Below are 27324 nucleotides of genomic sequence, written 5' to 3' on the forward strand. Positions count from 1 at the left end.
ACGGTGGAGGACAGGGAAGCCGGGCATGCTGTAGTCCACGGGGTTGCAAAGAGCCAGACACAACCAAGCGACTGAACAACAACTCCACATGAAATAATAGCTTTGCCAACAAATCAAATTGCAATGTTCTTATAACTTACAACGTAGGAGACGGAAACCTGACGAGTCCAAGAAGATCATCCACTCGAATCCTTCCTTCTACTGACATGGGACCCAGAAACAAGATGGCATTTGTCCAAGGTCAAAGGGTAGCTGGCTCTGAACTGGAACCTAAATGTCTTATCTTATTCTTTTTACATTTTTCACTATGCAAAAAATGTGAGTAGATTTATGGTCAAAGATTTGTATGTTTCTCAAAGATTTCCAATTACAAAAATAATACATGCTCAGTGTAGAAAACCTGGTGAAAACAAAGAAAAAAAGCAAAGCCCATCCACAATCCCATCTCACAGAGATACCACTGTTAATATTTGGCATGTTTTACTATGTATCTATGGGCTTCCCTGGTGGCTCAGTGGTAAAGAATCCACCTGCCAATGCAGGAGACACATTTGATACCTGGGTGGGGAAGATTCCCTGGAGAAGGAAATGGCAACCCACTCCAGTATTCTTGCCTGGGTAATCCCAAGGACAGAAGAGCCTGGCGGCCTACTGAAGAAATGATGCCTTTGAACCGGTGTTGGAGAAGATTCTTGAGAGTCCCTTGGACAGCAAGGAGATCAAACCAGTCAATCCTAAAGGATATCAACCCCAAATATGCATTGGAAGGCTTATGCTGAAGCTGAAGGTCTGATACTTTGGCGACATGACACAAAGAGCCAACTCTTTGGGAAAGACCCTGATGTTCGGAAGGAATGAAGGCAGGAGGAGAAGAGAGCAGTAGAGAATGAGATGGTTAGATAGCATCACTGACTCAATAAACATGAGTTTGAGCAAACTTTGGGAGATAGTGGAGGATAGAGGAGGCTGGCATGCTGCAGCCCATGGGGTTGCAAAGAGTCAGACATGACTTAGCGACTGAGCAACAACACTGCATTTGCATATGCACACAAAGAGGTGTATAGCTCACTTTAGCACTTAGCGTTCACTGTATTTTGAGTATTTCCCTGTGTTATAAAGAGATTTTTCATGCTACATTGTTAGGCTTATTCCTATAGGTTCTCAGAATTCATACAGGTTCTCTTTCTTCTGATATTTCACTATAAATTTAGGGAGATTCTATCAAGATTTGCATGCACATCTAATGCCACCATAGATAAAGTCAGTCACTTTTTTTTTTTTTTTACTGTGCTGGGTCTTAGTTGCGGCATGTGGGATCTAATTCCCTGACCAGGAGTTGAACCTGGGCCCCCTACATTGGAAGCATAATCTTAACCATTGCACCTCCAGGGAAGTCCCCAATTGATCAACTTTTGAGAATCATCCTCATTTACTAAAAATGAGTTACCCATTTCAAATACATGAGACTCAGTGACAAAGCAGTTGCATTTAGGGTGCCCTGCCAGTCTAGCTTTCATTTTCCACACATGATGTCTTAAAAACATAAGCAGAATTATACCAGCAATTATAAGATATCGCATGCCTTGTACAGTGTCATGATGGATAGAGTGGAAGAGTACCTAAAAAATACGATTTATATAGCAATAAAAACATGGAGTGGACATTCAGGATTTCTCCCCCTTGTGTGTTTCTGGCTTGAGGGAGGATTAGAAAGCCACTGAAAGGCTAAGTGTAGCTCTAGTACCAGTTAGAAGAGTCAGAGGCTTTGAATTACACAGAGAAACCCCACAGAATATGCTTGCTCACAAAGTATGTTCCTGGGTCAGGTCATCCAAGCTTGGTGCTGTCAAAATCAGTCTAGCCTGGGAGGGGAAAAGGTGTCGTGGACAACCACTTTTCCAGTCAGACAACCACTTTTCTAGCCAGTTTTCTTATCCACCTTCTCTATTGCAGTGTAGGCACATGACCCAATCAGATCCAATCAGAGTCCTTCTCTGGGATTGCTAAATTGACTCTAGAATAACGAAGCTCTTTCCGGACTGGTGGTCCAGTGGTTAAGAATCCATGGGTTCAATCCCTGGTACAGAAGAATTCCACATAAAGCAGGGAAACTAAGCCTGTGTGCCACAACTACTGAGCCTGCACTCTAAAGCCCTCAAGCCACAATTACTGAAGCCCGTGCACCCACCCTTGAGGCTGTGCTCTAAAGCAAGAGAAGACACCACAGTGAGAAGACCAAGCACCGCATCTAGACTTCACCACAATTAAGAAAGCCTGGGAGCAGCAATGAAGACCAAACGCAGTTAAAAAAAAGCATTAAAAAAAAAGTTCTTTCTAAACATTAAGTAATTTACAAATTACATTACTTTCAGGTATACAACATAGTGATTCAATATTTTTATAGATTATATTCCATTTATTTATTAAATATTAAAAAAACTATTTACTTGACTTCGTTGGGTCTTAGCTCTGGTGTGCAGGCTTAGTTGGCCTGCAGCATGTGGGATCTTATCTCCTTGACCAGGGATTCAACTCAGGTCCAGGGAGTGAAAGTGCCAAGTCATAACCACTGGACCAGCAGAGAACTCCCTGAGACTGGCTTCCTTTAATCAGCATGCTTTTTGAGATTGCTGTTGTTGTTCACTCACTAAGTCGTGTCCTACTCTTTGTGACCCCATGAACTGTAGCACGCCAGGCTTCACTGTCCTTTACTATGTCCAGGAGTTTCCTCAGACTCATGTCCTTTGAGTTGGTGATGCCATCCAACCATCTCATCTTCTGTCGCTCCCTTCTCCTGCCCTCAACCTTTCCCAGCATCAGGGTCTTTTCCAATGAGTCAGTTCTTCACATCAGGAAGCCAAAGTATTGGAGCTTTAGCTTTAGCATCAGTCCGTCCAGTGAATATTCAGGGTTGATTTCCTTTAGGACCGACTGGCTTGATCTCCTTGTTGTCCAAGGGATTCTCAAGAGTCTTCTCCAACACCACAGTTCAAAAGCATCAATTTTTTGGCACTTAGCCTTCTTTATTGTCCAACTCTCACATCCGTACAGTATTGCTGGAAAAACCAAAGCTTTGACTACAGGGACCTTTGTCAGCAAAGTGATGTTTAGGTTGGTCATAGCTTTTCTTCCAAGAAGAAAGCGTCTTTTAATTTTGTGACTGCAGTCACCGTCCACAGCAACTTTGGAGCCCAAGAAAATAAAATCTGCCACTGTTTCCACTTTTTCCCCATTTTTGAGATTAATCCATGTAATTGTGGCTATCAAGAGTGTATGTGGGGATTTCCCTGGCAGTTCAGTTAAGACTCTGGGCTTCTACTGCAGGGGCCACAGGACTTAATCTTGGTTGGAGAACTAAAATCCCACATTCTGCATGGCCAAAAAAAGAAAAAGAGCGCATATGCTTCTATTTCTAAGTAGTATTTCATTGTATGGAAATACCACAGCTGTTTATCCATAAATCTGTTGAAGACATTTGGATTGTTTCCAGTTTTAGGAGATGATGAATAGAACATTCAAACTTTTATGTGTAGCTTTTTATGTAAACAAAAGTTTTTCTTTCTCTAGGGCAAATGCTCATGAGAGGGATTGCTGGGTCATATCTCAGTGCATGTTTAACCCCATAAAAAGCTGCCAAATCATTTTCCAGAGTGGTTGTACTACCTGGCATTCCCACCAGCAGTGTTTTATAGTTCTGATTGCTCCTCATTCTTGATAGTCCTTAGAATTGTCAATGTTTTTTTAATTTTAGTCATTCTAGTAGATGTATGGTCTCATTATGGTTTTCATTTGCATTTCCCTTGACCGATAATTTAAATGTCTTTCTATGTGTTTACTTCTCTTTTACATATCCTCATTGGTTCAAGACTTTTAACTATTTTTTTAAACCGCATTGTTTATTTCTTATTTTTTAAGTTTTAAGATACCTTCTGGATACAAGTCTTTTGTTATATATGTGATTTGCAAAAATTTTTTTTCCCTCCCAGTCTGTGGCTGTCTGTTATTTTCTTAGTGTTATTCACAAAGCAAAAGTTTAAATTTTGATAAAGTCTAATTTATCAATTTTTTAAAATGAATTATGCTCTTAGAGTCATATCTGAGAACTCTGCTTAGCCCCAGTCCATGAAGATTTTTTCCTATTTTTTTTTTCTAAAAGTTTTCTGATTTTCCTAAAACAAACTATCTCTCAATGCTAGTGCTAATGCTAGGTTGCTTCAGTCGTGTCTGACTCTTTGTGACCCCATGGTTGCAAAGGATTGTAGCCTGCCAGTTTCCTCTGTCCAGGCCTATGGATTGTAGTCTGCCAGTTTCTTCTGTCCATAGGATTCTCCAAGCAAGATTATTGAAGTGAGTTGCCATTCCCCGCTCCATGGGAGCTTCCCAACCCAGAAGTTGAACCTTCTTGTCTCCTGCATTGGCATGCAGGTTCTTTACCGCTAGAGCTACCTGGGAAGCCTCAATAGCTTAAAGAAATTGCAGCAGAAATTGGGAGTATAAATATTTGAATTTATATTGACCATATTTTAAAGTTTCTCAAGCTATCTAGAATATTGTATAAAACATCTGTGAAACAAATTCCAAAAGTAAAGGTCTTTATAACTTCAGAAGAAAAAATTCCAGTGATATGTTTTCTTCATTATGCAATTCTCAATTCCCTCCTTTATAACAGAGGCATGAAATGGCTTTGCTTAACATAAAAGTACTGTTCCATGCTGAGTGTAATTGAAACAAGAAGTCTTATATATCTTAACATTAGTCTCAGTAAAAGAAAGAGAAAATTTTTTTTCAAGGATTAAACCCTAGATCAATTTCCAACAGCCCATGAAATTTATAATTTTTTTAAAACTTCTTGACAATCATAAGGCAATGTTTGTAATGTTTCAAATTTCCACCAACTTGTTTTTAGAACCAAACACCTTTGAAAAAGGCTTCCCTGGTGGCTCAGATGGTAAAGAATTCACCTGCAGTGCAGGGGACCCAGGTTCAATCCTTGGGTTGGAAAGATACCCTGAAGAAGCGACCCACTCCAATATTCTTGTTGGAGAATTCCATGGACAGAGGAGTCTGATGGGCTACAGTCCATGGGATCACAAAGAGTTGTACAGGACTGAGTGACTAACAGTTTTCACCTTTGAAACAGTTATTTGTAAACCTGTATAAATGAAGCAATCCCCCATCAACCCCTTCCCAACAACAACTGATTTCAAGGTACAAGCAAAGAATGGTGCCATTATGGTCTTAAAAGTATATGAGTTTTTTTTAAGGCATGTTATAAATGTATAACTTTTACAAAATACATATTAGATGCTAAATTAACTCTGTGGTGATACTGATAGTCTACTGCCTTCTTGAAATAAAATAACAAATTATTTCCACTATGAAAATAAAAAGTATTTACAAGTTGATTTTCTGTTATAGTTATTAGATACTTTAGCTCCAGACTGAACCACTTACATGTTCTGCCCTGAAATAATCTCAGTATCCTGAGGTTTCCTGCTAGGAAAATTAAACATTTGTCAAAGGAAAAAATACTAAATCCATTTAGAAGTAGAATTCTAAGTTATAAAATATGTTGTTGCTGGGCTCCTCATGAGATGCAAACTGACCACTTAATTTTTATTAAAAAAGTTTTCTTTTGGCTGTGCCACACAGCATAGGAGACCTTAGATCCCTGACCGGGAACCGAAAGCTTGCCTCCTGCAGTGGCAGTGCACAGTCTTAACCCCCGGACTATGAGGAAAGTCCCAAACTGACCATTTATGTACTTCCTTACTATTAAATAAATGAAGAAGTAGTTTTAGATTATAATGGATGTAAATATAAAGATTACCCAAAGAAAAGCTGTCACTAGAGTACTGAATGGTATTTAAACAAAAAGAGCTCAGATATTTTCAGGGAATCACAGAATTGATATGTAACCCTAAGAAAGGAGGTTGTGAAGCAGCTGAATGTGGTCTTATATCTTCACAAACATCAAGTACACAGCCCTCGTTAGTCAAAATCCTATTAGGCTGTGAATTCTGTTGATCTTTCTCAGAAATGATGACTATTTGCATAATATTTAAAAAAGAAAAGAAAAAGAGAAGGCTATAGCATGGTGAAAAGTTGCTTTTGGGAAGGAGAAAGAACAAAAACTTTTTCTGGCCATTCTTTATATAGGTCTACCCTGGCTTTTTCTTGACAGAATATATATATATATATATCCTATTAAAATATATATATATATATTATACTTTATTTTTTATTTGGTGGCACTGCACAGCTTGTGGGATCTTACTACCAGGGACCAAGGATTGAAACTGTGCCCCCTGCAATGGCAGAGGCTTAACCACCTGACTGCCAGGGAAATCCGACAGAATATTTCTTGTGAACTTGTGACTTGAGCCATTCTCCCCAGGACTGGAAGGCGCTGCTCACCTCTGGGCTCTAATTCAGTCTTTCTGAAATCTTTGTTAACTTGATCACTCTGCTCTCCTCCTAAGGGAGTTATCGTCCTGTCCACTTACAGCCCCTCTACCTGCTTGCCTGTGGGGCCAGCTAGAGTCTGTTCAAAACCAATGTGAGACAACAGCATGGTTGAATTACATATACTGTTAATCTATTAATAGCTTTGCTAGTTTAGAAAAACTTTGAAGTTTTATAAAACATTATTTTCTTGATAATACAGACTCACTTTAAATAATTTTCTGGTCCATTTGCAAACTTCCTCTTTTGAAAGTTAAGCCTTAATTAATTAAGATTAATTAGGCCTTAGTTACAAAGAAGGCAATGGCACCCTGTTCCAGTACTCTTGCCTGGAAAATCCCACGGATGGAGGAGCCTGGTAGGCTGCAGTCCATGGGGTCACTAAGAGTCGGACATGACTGAGCGACTTCACTTTCATTTTTCACTTTCATGAGTTGGAGAAGGAAATGGCAACCCACTCCAGTGTTCTTGCCTGGAGAGTCCCAGGGATGGGGGAGCCTGGTGGGCCGCCGTCTATGGGGTCCCACAGAGTCGAACACGACTGAAGTGACTTAGCAGCAGCAGCAGGCCTTAATTAAGATTGCTTCATTCAATGATACTATTCTAAGTGTGCATCTACTAGGAGTCTAGTAAGAATAAGGTGACTTGAGACTCATCAGAGCCCTTCAGTAAAGAACTGAAAAAATACGACCTTGAGGAGAGAATACAAAAGTGCCGTCAGAAGTCAGGATTGCACAGATCTATCATAATATCAGGCACATTCACTTATGTGAATGAAGCTTATAACTGTAGGAGCGGAAAATTTTCCCTCTGTCATCTTAGGTTCAGCATCTCAGACCTGCAAATTAAACTAGAAAAAGATTAATAGGAAAAAAGGTTTATTATGGATGCACACGAGGTCTGCACAGAGAAGTAAAAACCCAAAGCGACAGTTAGACCTGGGAGATGATTTTCATTTTACAAAGGGTGATACACTGTGGTGAAGTGACCAGACAAATAAAAAGGGATTTGGGGTTTTAGGGGCAGTAAACTGTGGGAAGTTAAGTATTTGGGAATGGCTTAGTGGTAAAGAATCCAATCCACCTGCAGTGCAGGAGACCCAGGTTTAATCCTTGAGTGGGGAAGATTCCCCGGGGGAGGGAATGCAACCCACTCCAGTATTCTTGCCTGGAGAATCCCCCTGGGCAGAGGAGCCTGGCAGGGTACAGTCCATAGGGTTGTGAAGAGTCTGGAGATGACTGAGCATGTATTTGGGGAAACTAATGCAGGAGAGGGTTTAGTAAGTTGTGGGGACTACAGGTGTTGTTCCCAGTGATGTGTCATCTCCGATACAGGCAGCTGCTAAGTCGCTTCAGTCGTGTCCGACTGTGTGATCCCACAGACGGCAGCCCACCAGGCTCCCCCGTCCCTGGGATTCTCCAGGCAAGAACACTGGAGTGGGTTGCCATTTCCTTCTCCAATGCATGAAAGTGAAAAGTGAAAGTGAAGTCACTCAGTCGTGTCTGACTCTTAGCGACCCCGTGGACTGCAGCCTACCAGGCTCCTCCATCCATGGGATTTTCCAGGCAAGAGTACTGGAGTGGGGTGCCATTGCCTTCTCCATTCCGGTACAGGAGAGAGAAGCAATTTTACACAAGGAAATTTTTGTCACATTGGCAAAAGGAAAATTTATGTCCTGCTTTCGTCAGAAAGGGAGAGGTTCTGTTTCGTTGCCTTTAGCTCAAAATAGTAATCCTCACACCCAAATGGCATACTTTGGGGTCATATTCTGATTTCCTTCAGAACTGTCTTATGTTCCTGTTTGCTGGCACATTTCCCTTGTTATATGTTGGTTCAGAAGGCTGTTTCCTTATCAAGTTCCCACTTCCTCATCTGTTCACCATTTAGAATTACAGTGAGAGATTAAGGATTAAATGGTTCAGTTTAACAGTTCATAAAGCATCACTTTTACTCACTTCTGGTGTCTGAGCTGCTGAATTCCACATAACTGGTCTCTGAAGGAATACAACCTGCTTTGTAGCCAAATTCCCTTCACTGAAAATTAAAACAACAGCGTTAGCATTTCTAAATTAGTAATTCTCTATATTTCACACTTGGCTAGAATGTTCCACATGTATTCTTTGTAAAATAATCTTCTGATCCAATAATAATTATGAAATAGTCTATATAAGTTGCAGCAGATAAAACAAGGGAAAAAAATCCCTAAAAGCTAAATATGGTCCTTAGAAATTCTTAATGTTTAAAATTTGTAATCTCACTCTGCTAACATACTTGGTTTTGCATACTTATTTGCATTCTGTATTCTGTATTCTATGCTTTTCTCTTTTCTTGTTTGTACATTATGATCATATTCTTAATAGCTGCATGATATCCCAAAGAATTAAGATACCAAAATGTACTAAGCCTTTCGATTATTACTGGAAAATTAGGTTGCTTCCGGCTTTCTGCTAATTATAAATAATGCTGCTATAGAAATATGTATAGTCTTCTTTATTCTTTATGACTTATTTCCTTGAGAAAAATTCATAGGCATGGGATTGTTAGGCCAAAAGGGTATGATTTAAGCTTCTTGGTATGCATTGTCAAATTTGTCTTATGAAAGAAAGAGACCAGTTTGGACTGCCATGTGTGAGAAATTTATATACATTTTCCACTGCTAGTTTCATTATGCATTAGCTAGTTTCATTTTCAGATGCTTCTTTGTAGTCAGCTACTCAATATTCTCCTTATTTAACTACCATCATGGCAAATTACCCCTTGCCAAAGACTACTTGGGGTTTGGATTTCTCTGAAATGCTTTTCACAGAGTCTCCATGGATTTATGGGGAGGAGTGTCTGTAGCTAATGTTGCTCAGTTACGACTTTTATTATGCAAAAGACCCCAACAAAACCTCACTATTAGCTGCATTTTATGCTCAGCTCTTTTTTCTGGAAAACAAATGAAACATTGAAACTCTGGCCCTAGTGGTCAACCCCACACAATTTGAAAATCCCAAACTTACTGATACTGTTGAATTTTGAGAAAAAGCAAATCTTCCCACATAGTGGTAATGAGAGATTGTTCTTTTTTTTATTAAAGACTGCTTTTAGTCTAATCTCATTTTAGTTTGACTCTATCTTTGAAAAAAAGACATGATGTGAAATATCTCCTAGCTCTGGGGAACAGCTTGAGTCATCTGGAGACGTCAGCGTGAGAGCAGGAAGAGACTGGCGGTACACAGAACAGGCTGGCTATTTGGGCAGCAGGGAGAATACTGGAAAGGGCAGTGGCTTTAGAAGCAGACGGTCCGGGATTCAAGGCTCAATTCTACTGTAAAACAAAGAATGTTGCTCACCATCTAGTTCTACAAGAATAAAGTCATTAGCCAACGCAACCACTGACTTACAATTCACTCTGAAAGGAATTCAGGTGAAGATCAGAATGAAGCACTTGGTGCTCTGGGAAAACAGGCCCTCACATAGTTAGAAATATTTTAGGATTTTTTAAATGAACCTGGTATCTTATATCCTCCCATACTTAGAAAAGATCTAAGGTCATGAACTGAGATACCTGTTCCTTATGACTAACCTTCTACCAAGATGTATGCTTGACTGGACGTAACCCTTTTCCAAAACTATGCACATGCTGACCTGTCTGCCTCACCTCTTGGGAGCATTCCTCAGAGCTCTCTGAAAGATTGTATCCTGCACTAGAATTCTTAGTAAGTCCCTCAGAACTCACAGCTCTCAGGTTGTGCTTCCCCCCCACCCTCCCAGTTGACAGTACTGAAATGGTGACTAATACCTGGTGACTTTGGAGAAGTTTTAAAATTCTCTTTCATTTCCTATCAAGGGCTTTGTGATAGATAAATAAGTCAGTGGATATGAAGAGCCTCCACGGTGCCTGCCACTGGAAGGAGCACAGCAAATGGGATTTCCTCCCAGTTCCCCCACTCATTTAATGAAATGTGGGGTAGGGTCGAGTGGGAGGAAAATATCTTAGAATCAAGAACATCTTCCAGAGAGAACAGTCAAGGGAGAGGGGGCACAAGAATAGAGCTGAGGTTTCTGGATAATGTTCAAGGTATGTGACGCAGGTAGAGAATCACATGCAGGAACCAGGCCTAGAACTATCCAAAGGTGAGGAGTCAGGCGACAGTTAGTCTTCTTGAATGGAAAGCCTCCTGGAGCCCTGAGGTAGGGACTGGGGGTGACCCTTGATGAGTTTTTCTCAAAAGATTATAGGATGGGGCCATCTGAGTGTACTAGGGTGTGATGTTTGGCTGACAGCAGGCTTCTCAACCTTTAGGAATGGGGTAAAACAGTAAGTGTGGAGACAGTTACTCAAAGGCTGCCTATCTTAGGACAATCTTTGGTTGTCCAGGTAAGACTTTAGAAGGTCCTTAGAGTTAGACTTAATTTGAAATATGTCTGAGACCTCACTGTCTCTGGTTTTCTAAAGGACATTCTGATATAAAATAGGTCCTCCTGGGACTTCCCTGGTGGTACTGTGGATGGGAATCCACCTGCCAAAGCAGAGATCATGGGTTCGATCCCTGGGCCAGGAGGATTCCACATGCCTCAAAGCAGCTAAGCCCAAGTGCCGCAAGTACTGAGCCTGCACACTAGAGAAGCCATTGCAATGAGAAGCTGTTTCATGGCCATGAAGAGTAGCTCCTGCTCGCTGCAACTAGAGAAAGCCCACGCAAAGCAACAAAGACCTAGAGCAGCCAAAAATTAATTAATTAGTTCCATGAAATAAACTGCTTTCTGTTAAAAAAAAAAAAGTCTTGCTATTTTTGGGCTTCCCATGGTAAAGAACCCACCTGCCAATACAGGAGATGTAAGAGATACAGTTTTGATTCCTGGATCTGGAAGATTCCCTGCTATTTTCAGAACATCTGTGAGATGTGGAATGCCTTTTGATTTGAAGAATGATAATCATGGTAGAATGAAAGGGAAAGAGGTCTGAAACCATACAGAGGGACAGCTGTTTGACAGGGCAAGTGAGTCCCTCAGAGTCTCCAGGAGCTCCAGAGGTAACTCTGTTTACTGAGCTTGGATAGGACATTTGCTCTGTAGCACAGGTTTCTGAAAGGATTTGACTTGTAAAGTCATTATGGGATCAGAGAGATCTTCAAATGCTCTCCTGGAAGTTCCTGGACACAGCCTACACCTGCTATTACCTACAGAAATTTTTTACCCAGAAAGTACTATTAGTTAACTGAGTAACTTAATACTTTTCTGCGAGCATTAAGAACCTTTAGATTCTCTTTTAGAGTGTTATTAATGGGTGGTCATGCTTTGATATAATAGAAAATCAATGCAGCTTTTGGAAAATGCTTGATTTCTGCATAAACTCTGTAAAAGTTATGGCACAACCTGCTTTGGTGAAGAGTATAGACTGCAAGTAGGGGATTCCCTGAGGGTTCAGACAGTAAAGAGTTTGCCTGCAATGCAGGAGACCTATATTCAATCCCTGGATCAGGAAGAGTCCCTGGAGAAGGGAATGGCAACCCACTCCAGCATTCTTGCCAGGAGAATTCCATGGACAGAGGAGTCTGGCAGTCTACAGTCCCCGGGGTTGCAAAGAGTAGGACACGACTGAGCAACTAACACACACACGCACATAGACTGCACATAAAAGCTGCTCAAGGGAATAGTCCTCAAAGAAGATGTGAAAATATCTGCTAGTCCTTCCTTCCTGCGGGCAGTAGATAGCTCCCCGGTGCCATTGTCATCATGAGGTACAGGTTAGCCAGGGCAGCCTGGGGGGCTGGGTTCCCTGAAGCAATGGTGGAAAGCAGAGAGAATGGATACAAGGGCCTAGAGGGGAAAGGAGGGTCATCAGTCCAGAGTAATGTCCAGGAAAGTACCATGACACCCGAGGCCAAAGCCTAGGTAGGATCTGGGACCTGGGCCACACTGAAGGAAGAAAAGCGAAGGTCAAATCAGTGAGGCTGATGGGAAAAGTGAAACTAGTGGGAGAAGCAAGGTCAGGTCCAGGTGTTTGACCAGAAGAAACCAGTTGCAACAAAGTGAAAGCATGAAGGCTGAGTCAGTTCTGGGGTCACACCCAGGATTAAGCAAAGATCAGAGGACAGATGTGGACCTGTGAGAGGCAAGAGAAGCCCCCAGAACTGCTGCTGTCCCTGGGACAAGGGGCTTCTTCTCTCTGCCTTGGTAATAAGCTCATCTTTCAATGTGGGCAGATAGGACTGTGGGATCTGGGGAGAGTGAGCCAGGGATTGTCTTGACAGTACAGGCAGAGGAGCCAGAACACAGAAGGGGGAGAAATGTGTTCAACCAGTTCTACAACTTTGTACTACACAATATCCGGACACATCATTTCTTTGTGATGTGTTTAACAGCGAGGCAGTGGAGTCTGGGAGAAACAGCATGTATGACTTTAGAGTCATACTGACCCTGGGTTTGCATCTTAGCTTTGTTGCTTACTAGCTATGTGACACTGATGAAGTCGTCCTATCTTTCTGAGCCTCCTGTTCCTCTTCTGTAAAACAAAGATGGTTCTAAGAATACCAGTGGTGGATACAAAGTTCTTAGCACAGACCTTGGAGCATGGCAGATGCTCAGTAAGTGTTTCCTTCTCCCTTTCCTGTCTTCTTCTATGCATTTCATAAGAAAACAAAAAGAAGACTCTCTACTTGGTTATTTTTAAGGGAGGGAGGTTTGCTATGGTGTCAACAATCAAGAAAAAGACTAGCTTCCCGATAACAGAAAATCTCATGAACTAACCTAAGAAAAATAACTCAATTTGTGTAATGCTTTCTGTGCAGAGGGCCTGGATTTGATCCCTGATCAGGGAGGAGATCCCCCATGCCACAACTAAGACCTGGTGCAGTCAAATAAATAAATATTAAAAAACAAACAAAAAACCCCTTAAAACAAAGACATCCATAAAGAGAGTAAAAAATACAAGCCTCAGACAGAATTAGGGAGACCGTCACAACACACATATAACCAATAAAAAGCCTCATCCAATATACATTTAAACACTCCTATAAATACAATTTTAAATGTGGGCAAAAGATTTAAATAGGTACTTGACAAAAGAAAAATCTCAGTGGTCAAGAAATGTATGAAAATGTGCTCAATTTTAGTAGCAATTAGGTAAGTACAAACTAAAACCACACTAGATCATACTATATATACAATTACCAGAATGGCAAAATTTAAAAGTATGACAATATTTTTTTGTTGGAGCAATGGGAATGTTCATGTTCTGCTGGTGGGCTAGTAAGCCGCAATATTCTACTTGAAAAGAGTTTGGCATTTATATCTAGAAAGCGAAAGAAATAAACTATAACCCAGCAATTCCACTTCCTGGTCTATACCCTTAAGAAAATTGGGCATATGTGCTCAGGTTCATGCCAGGAGTCAGGATGAGGAAATCCACCCATGGCAAAGGTCATTAGGAAGGAGGCTTCAGCATACACAAAGGCGGGATTGAACCTCAGGAAACCCCCTGTTCCCAAGCATCTACCCCCAAAACCAGAGTCTGCCTACTTTACTGCTTTATGCTTTCACCTACACCTCTGACTTTACGGGGGGCTGTCCCCCACCTCTCTCAGAGAAGGAGTTAACCTACAGCTCCAGTTAATAAAAATTCCTGGGCGTGACAAGGGTGTCTCAGGTCAAACCTCTCTGCTGGCAGACTAGCTTGTGTGACAGGATTATCCACACTCTTGCTACTATGTACGTGATTGTTTACAATCTCTCATCCATAAACAGCACAGAGAGTTTGGAGTATTTTGAAAGTCTTAGTTAGCATTGGGTTTTTCTAAAGATAAAAATCATGTTGGTGAAGGGTTTTTCATTTGTTGAGCCAATATTTGCTGCTAAGTCTCCATATTCCCTGCCCTTATAATGAATATAACTAGCATATAGGAGAAATAAGTATTAACCTTTAAGATTAATCATGTTAACCTTAGGCTAAGTAAATTCCTTTCTTAATTGTAACCCACTACACCCTTACCCTATAGGAATGCAACTTTATCTGGTATCTTCGGAGGGTGGTGCCTGGTTTAAGAAAAATCACCCCGGAAAATAAGTTTTTGGTTGACTGACTGTTATCAGAAAGAAAGGATCAAAAATGTTAGTAGGCCTCCTGGCCGGAAGATGATGTAAAACCTCTAAGACCTTTTTGTATACATTTATATAAAGCACCTGATTTTGATATAGGTCAGGACTGCTGACCCCCACGTGACTTTAAAATTTCCATTTGTCGCTATGTGTAACAAAAGGTATATAAGCAAACCTGAAAATAAAGAAAACGGATAAGTTTCTGGAAAGACTGATTCCCCCATGTCATTCTTTCTTGTTCTCCATTTTTCTGGCTGAATTCCCATCTGGAGCGTGGGTGCTCACCATGCCTGCTAATTTTGCCCTGGCTTTTAAGATCCACGTGAGAGGGAGCCCAAGGAGGGGCACGCTCCGCTATTCAAGTGGGCGCCGGTGGCCTACGTAGGTGGTGCAAGCTTCTTGTCTCGAAGCTTTATTGGTATCCCACATAAACCAAGCTATTCAGCCTCTTTTTTTCCACTAGTATTTTCCTACTACACTATTTCTTTCTAATCTCCCTTCATAGCTTTAATTAAGCAATTAATTCCTAGGATGCTGACTCCGTCCCTGCTTCAAATTACCCTGGATCCACTGGAGCTGGACCCTGGCAGGTTCAGAACAGCATGCTTGTCACAGCCAACACCTGAAAGCAACCAAAGCATCGGCAGCAAGATGGATAAATAAACACCTACACACAACTCTTACAGTAGAGTTGTGGATAACTCTTACAGCGCTAAGTGAAAGAAGCAACATGTGAAAGACTAGGAAGAAAGTGAAAGTGTTTGTCATTCAGTAGTGTCTGACTCTTTGCGACCTCATGGACTATAGCCTGCCAGGCTCCTCTGTCCATAGAATTCTCCAGGTAAGAATACTGCAGTGGGTAGCCATTCCCTTCTCAGGATCTTCCTGACCCAGGGATCGAACCTGAGTCTCCTGCATTGCAGGTGGATTCTTTATCATTTGAGCCACCAGGGAAGCCCATGAAAGAATATATATAATTCCATTGCTATAAGATTCAAAACAAGCAAAACGAAATTGTTTATTTAGGAATACAAGCATGAATGGTAAGACTATTAGGCAAAAGAAGGAAGTGATTATCCTAAAAGTTCGGGTCATGTTACCTCTGCATGAAGGGAGTGGGTATGATGGGGTACTCCTAGGGTGCCACTGTCTTGTCCAGTGGTAATTACACAGTGTTTTTATAATTATAATTATGTATATTTGTCAACAAAGGTCCATCTAGTCAAGGCTATGGTTTTCCCAGTAGTCATATATGGATGTGAGAGTTGGACTATAAAGAAAGCTGAACACCAAAGAATTGATGCTTTTAAATTGTGGTGCTGGAGAAGACTCTTGAGAGTCCCTTAGACTTCAAGGAGATCCAATCAGTCCATCCTAAAGGAAAACAGTCCTGAATATTCATTGGAAGAACTGATGCTGAAGCTGAAACTCCAATCCTTTGGCCGCCTGATGCGAGGAGCTGACTCATTTGGAAAGACCCTCATGCTAGTAAAGATTGAAGGCAGGAGGAGAAGGGGACGACAGAGGATGAGATGGTTGGATGGCATCACTGACTCAATGGGCATGAGTTTGGGTAAACTCCGGGAGTTGGTGATTGACAGGGAGGCCTGGCATGCTGCGCTTCATGGGGTGGCAAAGATTTGGACAATATTGATTATATTCTCTGCAGCAAAAGATGGAGAAGCCCTATACAGTCAACAAAAACAAGACCAGGAGCTGACTGTGGCTCAGATTATGAACTCCTTATTACCAAATTCAGACTGAAATTGAAGAAAGCAGGGAAAACCGCTAGACCATTCAGGTATGACCTAAATCAAGTCCCTTATGATTATACAGTGGAAGTGAGAAATAGATTTAAGGGACTAGATCTGATAGAGTGCCTGATGAACTATGGAATGAGGTTCGTGACATTGTACAGGAGACAGGGATCAAGACCATCCCCATGGAAAAGAAATGCAAAAAAGTAAAATGGCTGTCTGGGGAAGCCTTACAAATAGCTGTGAAAAGAAGAGAAGTGAAAAGCAAAGGAGAAAAGGAAAGATATAAGCATCTGAATGCAGAGTTCCAAAGAACAGCAAGAAGAGATAAGAAAGCCTTCTTCAGTGATCAATGCAAAGAAATAGAGGAAAAAAACAGAATGGGAAAGACTAGAGATCTCTTCAAGAAAATTAGAGATACCAAGGGAACATTTCATGCAAAGATGGGCTCGATAAAGGACAGAAATTGTATGGACCTAACAGAAACAGAAGATATTAAGCAGAGGTGGCAAGAATACACAGAAGAACTGTATAAAAAAGATCTTCACGACCCGGATAATCACGATGGTGTGACCACTCATCTAGAGCCAGACACCCTGGAATCTGAAGTCAAGTGGGCCTTAGAAAGCATCACTATGAACAAAGCTAGTGGAGGTGATGGAATTTCGGTAGAGCTATTCCAAATCCTGAAAGATGATGCTGTGGAAGTGCTGCACTCAATATGCCAGCAAATTTGGAAAACTCAGCAGTGGCCACAGGACTGGAAAAGGTCAGTTTTCATCCCAATTCCAAAGAAAGGCAATGCCGAAGAATGCTCAAACTACCACACAATTGCACTCATCTCACACGCTAGTAAAGTAATGCTCAAAATTCTCAAAGCCAGGCTTCAGCAATATGTGAATTGTGAACTTCCTGATGTTCAAGCTGGTTTTAGGAAAGGCAGAGGAACCAGAGATCAAATTGCCAGCATCCGCTGGATCATGGAAAAAGCAAGAGAGTTCCAGAAAAACATCTATTTCTGCTTTATTGACTATGCCAAAGCCTTTGACTGTGTGGATCACAATAAACTGTGGAAAATTCTGAGAGAGATGGGAATACCAGACCACCTGACCTGCCTCTTGAGAAATCTGTATGCATGCCAGGAAGCAACAGTTAGAACTGGACATGGAACAACAGACTGGTTGCAAATAGGAAAAGGAGTACATCAAGGCTGTATATTGTCACCCTGCTTATTTAACTTCTATGCAGAGTACATCATGAGAAATGCTGGACTGGAAGAAACACAAGCTGGAATCAAGATTGCCAGGAGAAATATCAATAACCTCAGATATGCAGATGACACCACCCTTATGGCAGAAAGTGAAGAGGAACTCAAAAGCCTCTTGATGAAAGTGAAAGAGGAGAGTGAAAAAGTTGGCTTAAAGCTCAACATTCAGAAAACGAAGATCATGGCATCCAGTCCCATCACTTCATGGGAAATAGATGGGGAAACAGTGGAAACAGTGTCAGAATTTATTTTGGGGGGCTCCAAAATCACTGCAGATGGTGACTGCAGTCATGAAATTAAAAGACGCTTACTCCTTGGAAGAAAAGTTATGAGCAACCTAGATAGCATATTGAAAAGCAGAGACGTTACTTTGCTGACTAAGGTCCATTTAGTCAAGGCTATGATTTTTCCAGTGGTCATGTATGGATGTGAGAGTTGGACTGTGAAGAAGGCTGAGTGCCGAAGAATTGACGCTTTTGAACTGTGGTGTTGGAGAAGACTTTTGAGAGTCCCTTGGACTGCAAGGAGATCCAACCAGTCCATTCTGAAGGAGATCAGCCCTGGGATTTCTTTGGAAGGAATGATGCTGAAGCTGAGGCTCCAGTACTTTGGCCACCTCATGCGAAGAGTTGACTCATTGGAAAAGACTTTGATGCTGGGAGGGATTGGGGGCAGGAGAAGAAGGGGACGACAGAGGATGAGATGGCTGGATGGCATTACTGACTCGATGGACCTGAGTCTGAGTGAACTCTGGGAGTTGGTGATGGACAGGGAGGCCTGGCGTGCTGCAATTCATTGGGTTGCAAAGAGTCAGACACGACTGAGCTACTGAACTGAACTGAACTGATTGGCTATATTCCTTGTGATGTACAATATATCCTCACACCTTATTTATTTTATACATGGTAATTTGTATTTCTTAATCACCTATCTCTATTTATCACTCCTATCTCTATTTACCCTCCTCTCCATACTGGTATCCACTAGCTCATTCTCTATATCTGTGTGGGCCTACTCTTTTGTTGTAAGTCTATGAGTCTTAAATTAGGAGAGGTCTTTAGGAATTCATTCACATGCACTTACTTCTCCTTGAATAAGTCCTGCACTTTGCTTACTCTGCTTTGTGCTTATGGTTTCCAGAGAGAGGAACTATTTCGCGATCTTCATACTTCCACTTTTCATGCTCATAGCATACACATGCTCACTAACTGATTCCATTTTTTTGCTGCTGATCCTGGTATTACAATCTTTGTTTTTATGGTGTTTAGGCAGCTACTACCAACAGACCAGTGCTGCTATGTGAGATGACTCCTATTCACTATTCCTGGTTAGCCCTATCTGGCACCAGGAATATCCTCTCTAAAACTACTTTTGGAAGCATTACTCTTTCATAATAGTCCCTACACCTCAGACTTCTCAGCCTCCAATGACCTCCTCTCCTTTTTCACAGATGTTTTCTACCATATCCATTGGCCTGACATGCAACTCTTTTTGCATTATTGCTTCCCCAAGAAGCCTTTTAATATATTTTCTCTGGAATTCCTCCCACTTGTCCCATTAAATTTTAATGACAAAGATATACCATGTATCTGTTTATGTGCTATGACATTTTGTTGGGCCCAAAGCCCCTCCATGTCCCCTGTTTTTTGTTAAAAAGAAAAAAAAGGCTTTAGTTTTCTAGGTTTTCCCTGAGTTTCAATAAATTTGCTGTATGATGCTGTGCTGTGCTTAGTCACTCAGTCATGTCTGACTCTTTGTGACCCCATGGACTGTAGCCAGCCAGGCTCCTCTGTCCATGGGGATTCTCCAGGTAAGAATTTTGGAATGTGTTGCCATGCCCTCCTCCAGGCAATCTTCCCAATCCAGGGATTGAATCCAGGTTGCCTGCATTGCAGGCAGATTCTTTACTGTCTTAGCCAGACACAGGGAGCTCAAATTTGGTGTTTTGTGACAATCTAGAGGGATGGGAAGAGATACCCCATGTCCAAGGTAAGAGAAACCCAAGTAAGATGGTAGGTGTTGCAAGAGGGCATCAGAGGGCAGACACACTGAAACCATAATCACAGAAAACTAGCCAATCTGATCACATGGACCACGGCCTTGTCTAACTCAATGAAACTAAGCCATGCTGTGTGGGGCCACTCAAGATGGACCAGTCATAGTGGAGAGGTCTGACAGAATGTGGTCCACTGGAGAAGGGAATGGCAAACCACTTCAGTATTCTTGCCTTGAGAACCCCATGAACAGTATGAAAAGGCAAAATGATAGGATATTGAAAGAGGAACTTCCCAGGTTGGTAGGTGCCCAATATGCTATTGGAGATCAGTGGAGAAATAACTCCAGAAAGAATGAAGGAATGGAGCCAAAGCAAAAACAATACCCAGTTGTGGATGTGACTGGTGATAGAAGCAAGATCCGATGCTGTAAAGAGCAATATTGCATGAGGTGAGGTGAGGTGAAGTCGCTCAGTCGTGTCCGACTCTTTGCGACCCTGTGGACTGTAACCTACTAGGCTTCTCTGTCCATGGGATTCTCCAGGCAAGAATACTGGAGTGGATTGCCATTTCCTTCTCCAGGGGATCTTCCTGACCCAGGGATCGAACCCAGGTCTCCCGCATTGGAGGCAGACGCTTTAACCTCTGAGCCACCAGGGAAGCCAAAAGAAAGTGAAAGTGAAAGTCGCACAGTTGTGTCCAACTCTTTGCGACCCCATGGACCGTATAGTCCATGGAATTCTCCAGGCCAGAATACTGGAGTGGGTAGCTGTTCCCTTCTGCAGGGGATCTTCCCAACCCAGGGATCGAACTGAGGTCTCCTGCATTGCAGGCGGATTCTTTACCAGCTGAACCAATTGCATAGGAACCTGGAATGTTAGGTCCATGAATCAAGGCAAATCAGAAGTGGTCAAACAGAAGATGGCAAGAGTGAACGTCAACATTCTAGGAATTAGCGAACTAACATGGACTGAAATGGGTGAATTTAACTCAGATGACCATTATATCTACTACTATCGGCAGGAATCCCTTAGAAGAAATGGAATAGCCATAGTGGTCAACAAAAGAGTCCGAAATGCAGTACTTGGATGCAATCTCAAAAATGACAGAATGAACTCTGTTCATTTCCAAGGCAAACATTTCAATAGCACAGTAATCCAAGCCTACGCCCCAACCAGTAACACTGGAGAAGCTGAATTTGAACGGTTCTATGAAGACCTCCAAGACCTTTTAGAACTAACACCCAAAAAAGATGTCTTTTTCATTATAGGGGACTGGAATGCAAAAGTAGGAAGTCAAGACACACCTGGAGTAACAGGCAAATTTGGCCTTGGAATGAGGAATGAAGCAGGGCAAAGGCTAATAGAGTTTTGCCAAGAGAACGCACTGGTCATAGCAAACACCCTCTTCCAACAATACAAGAGAAGACTCTACACATGGACATCACTAGATGGCCAACACTGAACTCAGATTGATTATATTCTTGCAGCCAAAGATGGAGAAGCTCTATATAGTCAGCAAAAACAAGACTGGAATCTGACTGTGGCTCAGATCATGAACTCCTTATTGCCAAATTCAGACTTAAATTGAAGAAAGTAGGGAAGACAACTAGACCATTCAGGTATGACCTAAGTCAAATCCCTTATGATTTTTCCACTGTATAGTGGAAGTGAGAAGTAGATTTAAGGGACTAGATCTGATAGACAGAGTACCTGATAAACTATGGACGGAGGTTCGTGACATTGTACAGGAGACAGGATTCCAGACCATCCCCATGGAAAAGAAATGCAAAAAAGCAAAATGGCTGTCTGAGGAGGCCTTACAAATAGCTGTGAAAAGAAGAGAAGTGAAAAGCAAAGGAGAAAAGGAAAGATATAAGCATCTGAATGCAGAGTTCCAAAGAATAGCAAGAAAAGATAAGAAAGCATTCCTCAGTGATCAATGCAAAGAAATAGAGGAAAACAACAGAATGGGAAAGACTAGAGATCTCTTCAAGAAATTAGAGATACCAAGGAAACATATCATGCAAAGATGGGCTCGATAAAGGACAGAAATGGTATGGACCTAACAGAAGCAGAAGATATTAAGAAGAGGTGGCAAGAATACACAGAAGAATTATACAAAAAAGATCTTCATGACCCAGATAATCATGATGGTGTGATCACTCACCTAGAGCCAGACATCCTGGAATCTGAACTCAAGTGGGCCTTAGAAAGCATCACTACGAACAAAGCTAGTAGAGGTGATGGCATTCCAGTTGAACTATTTCAAATCCTGAAAGATGATGCTGTGGAAGTGCCGCACTCAATATGCCAGCAAACTTGGAAAACTCAGCAGTGGCCACAGGACTGGAAAAGGTCAGTTTTCATTTCAATCCCAAAGAAAGGCAATGCCAGAGAATGCTCAAACTATCGTACAATCACACTCATCTCACATGCTAGTAAAGTAATGCTCAAAATTCTCCAAGCCAGCCTTCAGCAATATGTGAACCGTGAACTTCCAGATGTTCAAGATGGTTTTAGAAAAGGCAGAGGAACCAGAGATCAAATTGCCAGCATCCGCTGGATCATGGAAAAAGCAAGAGAGTTCCAGAAAAACATCTATTTCTGCTTTATTGACTATGCCAAAGCCTTTGACTGTGTGGATCACAATAAACTGTGGAAAATTCTTCAAGAGATGGGAATACCAGACCACCTGACTTGCCTCTTGAGAAATCTGTATGCAGGTCAGGAAGCAACAGAACTGGACATGGAAAAACAGCCTGGTTGCAAATAGGAAAAGGAGTACATCAAGGCTGTATATTGTCACCCTGCTTATTTAACTTATATGCAGAGTACATCATGAGAAACGCTGGGCTGGAAGAAGCACAGCTGGACTCAAGATTGCTGGGAGAAATATCAATAACCTCAGATATGCAGATGACATCAACCTTACAGAAGAAAGTGAAGAAGAACTCAAAAGCCTCTTGATGAAAGTGAAAGAGGAGAGTGAAAAAGTTGGCTTAAAGCTCAACATTCAGAAAACGAAGATCATGGCATCCAGTCCCATCACTTCATGGGAAATAGATGGGGAAACAGTGTCAGAATTTATTTTTTGGGGCTCCAAAATCAGTGTAGATGGTGACTGCAGCCATGAAATTAAAAGACGTTTACTCCTTGGAAGGAAAGTTATGACCAATCTAGACAGCATATTAAAAAGCAGAGACATTACTTTGCCAACAAAGGTCCATCTAGTCAAGGCTATGGTTTTTCCAGTGGTTTTGTATGGATGTGAGAGTTGGACTATGAAGAAAGCTGAGCTCTGAAGAATTGCTGCTTTTGAACTGTGGTGTTGGAGAAGACTCTTGAGAGTCCCTTGGACTGCAAGGAGATCCAACCAGTCCATTCTGAAGGAGATCAGTCCTGGGTGTTCATTGAAAGGACTGATGTTGAGGCTGAAACTCCAATACTTTGGCCACCCCATGTGAAGAGCTGACTCACTGGAAAAGTCCCTGATGCTGGGCGGGATTGGGGGCAGGAGAAGGGGATGACAGAGGATGAGATGGCTGGATGGTATCACTGACTCGATGGACATGAATTTGAGTAAACTCTGGGAGTTGGTGATGGACAGGGAGGTCTGGCGTGCTGTGATTCATGGGATTGCAAACAGTTGGACACAACTGAGCGACTAAACTGAACTGAACTGAGAGGGATGGGATGGCAGAGGGAGATGAGAGGGAGGTTCAAGAGGAGGGGGACATACATATGCCAATGGCTGATTCATGTTGATATGTGGCAGAAACCAACACAATATTGTAAAGCAACCATCCTCTAATTAAAAATTAATAGATTAAAAATTATTTCTCTCTCAGTGTAAGATTATAATTCCATATTTCTGTAAGTACATCAGAATCACCTTGGATTGTTATTGAAATGTACATTCCCCCTTCCCTGCCTGCTCTAGATTATTACTGGAGAGAGGGGAGCTGATCTGAGGTAGATAGAAGGAATTTTGTCTCCTCTTTTCATTTTTTTCTTGGTGATTATTTTGAGGTCAGCAATATTAGCTGCTGGTTCAGCTTCTGATCCTCTACCCAGATTTGTCCTGAAGAATTTGATGTAAATTTTCACCTTGATTTTTTGGAAAAAGATTGTACCTATTTGTATAATTATATATATATAAAATATTAATATGTATATATTAAATACATATTAAATGTATTTAATTTAATATGTATATATTAAATACATATTTAAAAGGCCTTCTGGCAAGTTTTCAGAACTGATAACTCTGGAATGAAGTTGTGATATCAGATGACCACATGTTGATGATTCCATGGTAGCACAGCTTTACATCTCAGTGGTATGATCTTGCCTTTGGCAATGAAACAATAACTTTAAGGACACCCTAGGAAAACAACTTAATATAATCTGATAACAAGATATAGCTGTTTTTCAGTTCAGTTCAGTTCAGTCACTCAGTCGTATCTGACTCTTTGTGACCCTATGGACTGCAGCAAGCCTGGTCTCCCCGTCCATCAACTCCCAAAACTTACTCAGACTCATGTCCATTAAGTCAGTGATGCCATCTAACCATTTCATCCTCTTTCATCCCCTTCTCCTGTCTTCAATCCTTCCCAGCATCAGGGTCTTTTCCAATGAGTCAGTTCATCGAATCAGGTGGCCAAAGTATTAGAGCTTCATTATCAGTCCTTCCAATGAATATTCAGAACTGATTTCCTTTAGGATTGACTGGTTTGATCTACTTTCAGTCCAAGGGACTCTCAAGAATCTTCTCCAGCACCACAGTTCAAAAACATCAATTCTTTGGTGCTCAGCTTTCTTTATTGTCCAACTCTCACATCCATACATGACTACCGGAAAAACCATAGCTTTGACTATATGGGCCTTTATCGGTAAAGTAATGCCTCTGTTTTTTTAATATGCTGTCTAGGTTGGTCATAGCTTTTCTTTCAAGGAGCAAGTGTCTTTTAATTTCATGGCTGCAGTCACCATCTGCAGTGATTTTGGAGCCCAAGAAAATAAAGTCCCTCACTGTTTCCATTGTTTCCACATCTATTTGTTGTGAAGTGATGGGACCAGATGCCATGATCTTAGTTTCTTTGAATGCTGAGTTTTAAGCCAGCTTTTTCACTCTCCTCTTTTACTTTCATCAAGAGGCTCTTTAGTTTCTTTTTGCTTTCTGCCATAAGGGTGGTGTCATTGGCATATCTAAAGTTATTGGTATTTCTACAGCTTGTGCTTCATCCAGTCTGGCATTTCAAATGATGTACTCTGCAGATAAGTTAAATAAGCATGGTGACAATATGCAGCATTGATGTACTCCTTTCCCAATTTGGAACCAGTTCATTGTTTTGCTTCTTGACCTGCATACAGATTTCTCAGGAGGCAGGTAAGGAGGTCTCATATTCCCATCTCTTTAAGAATTTTCCACAGCTTATTGTGATCCACAGAGTCAAAGGCTTTAGTGTAGTCAATAAAGCAGAAGTAGATGTTTTTCTGGAATTCCCTTGCTTTTTCTTTTTGTTGTTCTTATTGAAGTATAGTTGCTTTATAATACTGTGTTACTTTCAGGTGTATAAAACAGTAATTCAGTACTTTTGCAGGTCATATTCCATTATTACAAGATAATGAGTATGTAAGCAAATAGGGTGGGTGGGTGGGTATCCCCAGAAAAAGAGAACAGGCACAGCTTTCTTGACAAAAAAAAAAAAGTCATTTTTGGCCTAAGCCATCTGTAATCTAAGCCAGGCCACAATGCTTGCCCTTGAACAGGTCTCAGTAAATAATTTTTTAAAAAATATTTTAAAACTTTTGTTACCACTATTTATTTTTCCTTCATAGCTCTCTTTCATTTAACCATTCATTTAACAAATATTCATTGATTTCCTACTATTGTATTATGTGAGTCAGTAAATAATGATTGTAAGAGAAAAAAAGAATGTAGGGACAAAGGAGAAGCAGTCATAAAGCAAGAGTTCAGCGATAAAACGAAATCCAACTCAGATCATGAACTCCTTATTACCAAATTCAGACTTAAATTGAAGAAAGTAGAGAAAACTGCTAGGCCATTCAGGTATGACCTAAATCAAATCCCTTATGATTATACAGTGGAAGTGAGAAATAGATTTAAGGGCCTAGATCTGATAGATAGAGTGCCTGATGAACTATGGAATGAGGTTCGTGACATTGTACAGGAGACAGGGATCAAGACCATCCCCATGGAAAAGAAATGCAAAAAAGCAAAATGGCTGTCTGGGGAAGCCTTACAAATGGCTGTGAAAAGAAGAGAAGTGAAAAGCAAAGGAGAAAAGGAAAGATATAAGCGTCTGAATGCAGAGTTCCAAAGAATAGCAAGAAGAGATAAGAAAGCCTTCTTCAGTGATCAATGCAAAGAAATAGAGGAAAAAAACAGAATGGGAAAGACTAGAGATCTCTTCAAGAAAATTAGAGATACCAAAGGAACATTTCATGCAAAGATGGGCTCGATAAAGGGCAGAAATTGTATGGACCCAACAGAAACAGAAGATATTAAGCAGAGGTGGCAACTATACAAAAAAGATCTTCATGACCTGGATAATCACGATGGTGTGATCACTCACCTAGAGCCAGACATCCTGGAATGTGAAGTCAAGTGGGCCTTAGAAAGCATCACTACGAAAAAGCTAGTGGAGGTGATGGAATTCCAGTTGAGCTATTTCAAATCCTGAAAGATGATGCTGTGAAAGTGCTGCACTCAATATGCCAGCAAACTTGGAAAACTCAGTAGTGGCCACAGGACTGGAAAAGGTCAGTTTTCATTCCAATCCCAAAGAAAGGCAATGCCAAAGAATGCTCAAACTATCGTACAATTGCACTCATCTTACATGCTAGTAAAGTAATGCTCAAAATTCTCCAAGCCAGTCTTCAGCAATATGTGAACTTCCTGATGTTCAAGCTGGTTTCAGGAAAGGCAGAGGAACCAGAGATCAAATTGGCAACATCTGCTGGATCATGGAAAAAGCAAGAGAGTTCCAGAAAAACATCTATTTCTGCTTTATTGACTATGCCAAAGCCTTTGACTGTGTGGATCACAATAAACTGTGGAAAATTCTTCAAGAGATGGGAATACCAGACCACCTGACCTGCCTCTTGAGAAATCTGTATGCAGGTCAGGAAGCAACAGTTAGAACTGGACATGGAACAACAGACTGGTTCCAAATAGGAAAAGGAGTACGTCAAGGCTGTATATTGTCACCCTGCTTATTTAACTTCTATGCAGAGTACATCATGAGAAATGCTGGGCTGGAAGAAATGCAAGCTGGAACCAAGATTGCCGGGAGAAATAACAATATCCTCAGATATGCAGATGACACCACCCTTATGGCAGAAAGTGAAGAGGAACTCAAAAGCCTCTTGATGAAAGTGAAAGAGGAGAGTGAAAAAGTTGGCCTAAAGCTCAACATTCAGAAAACGAAGATCATGGCATCCGGTCCCATCACATCATAGGAAATAGATGGGGAAACAGTGGAAACTGTGTCAAACTTTATTCTGGGGGGCTCCAAAAATCAGTGCAGATGGTGACTGCAGCCATGAAATTAAAAGACACTTACTCCTTGGAAGAAAAGTTATGACCAACCTAGATAGCATATTGAAAACCATTTGCTGACTAAGGTCCAGCTAGTCAAGGCTGTGGTTTTTCCAGTGGTCATTTATGGATGTGAGAATTGGACTGTGAAGAAGGCTGAGTGCCGAAGAATTGATGTTTTTGAACTGTGGTG

The 27324-nt window shown here is 41.3% G+C and overlaps 1 protein-coding gene across 1 annotated transcript in view; it reads right to left on the minus strand.

The window, feature by feature from the left end:
• Nucleotides 1-27324, minus strand: part of RFTN2 (raftlin family member 2) — an 82528-nt gene that overhangs the window by 2971 nt on the left and 52233 nt on the right. The window contains exon 8 of the mRNA XM_068969295.1: nt 8421-8499. Within this exon, the coding sequence (XP_068825396.1) occupies nt 8421-8499 (79 nt within the window). The remainder of the gene's footprint in view (nt 1-8420; nt 8500-27324) is intronic.

The sequence above is a fragment of the Capricornis sumatraensis genome, chromosome 3 (assembly GCF_032405125.1).
Source record: "Capricornis sumatraensis isolate serow.1 chromosome 3, serow.2, whole genome shotgun sequence".
In the NCBI taxonomy this organism is placed as follows: Eukaryota; Metazoa; Chordata; class Mammalia; order Artiodactyla; family Bovidae; genus Capricornis; species Capricornis sumatraensis.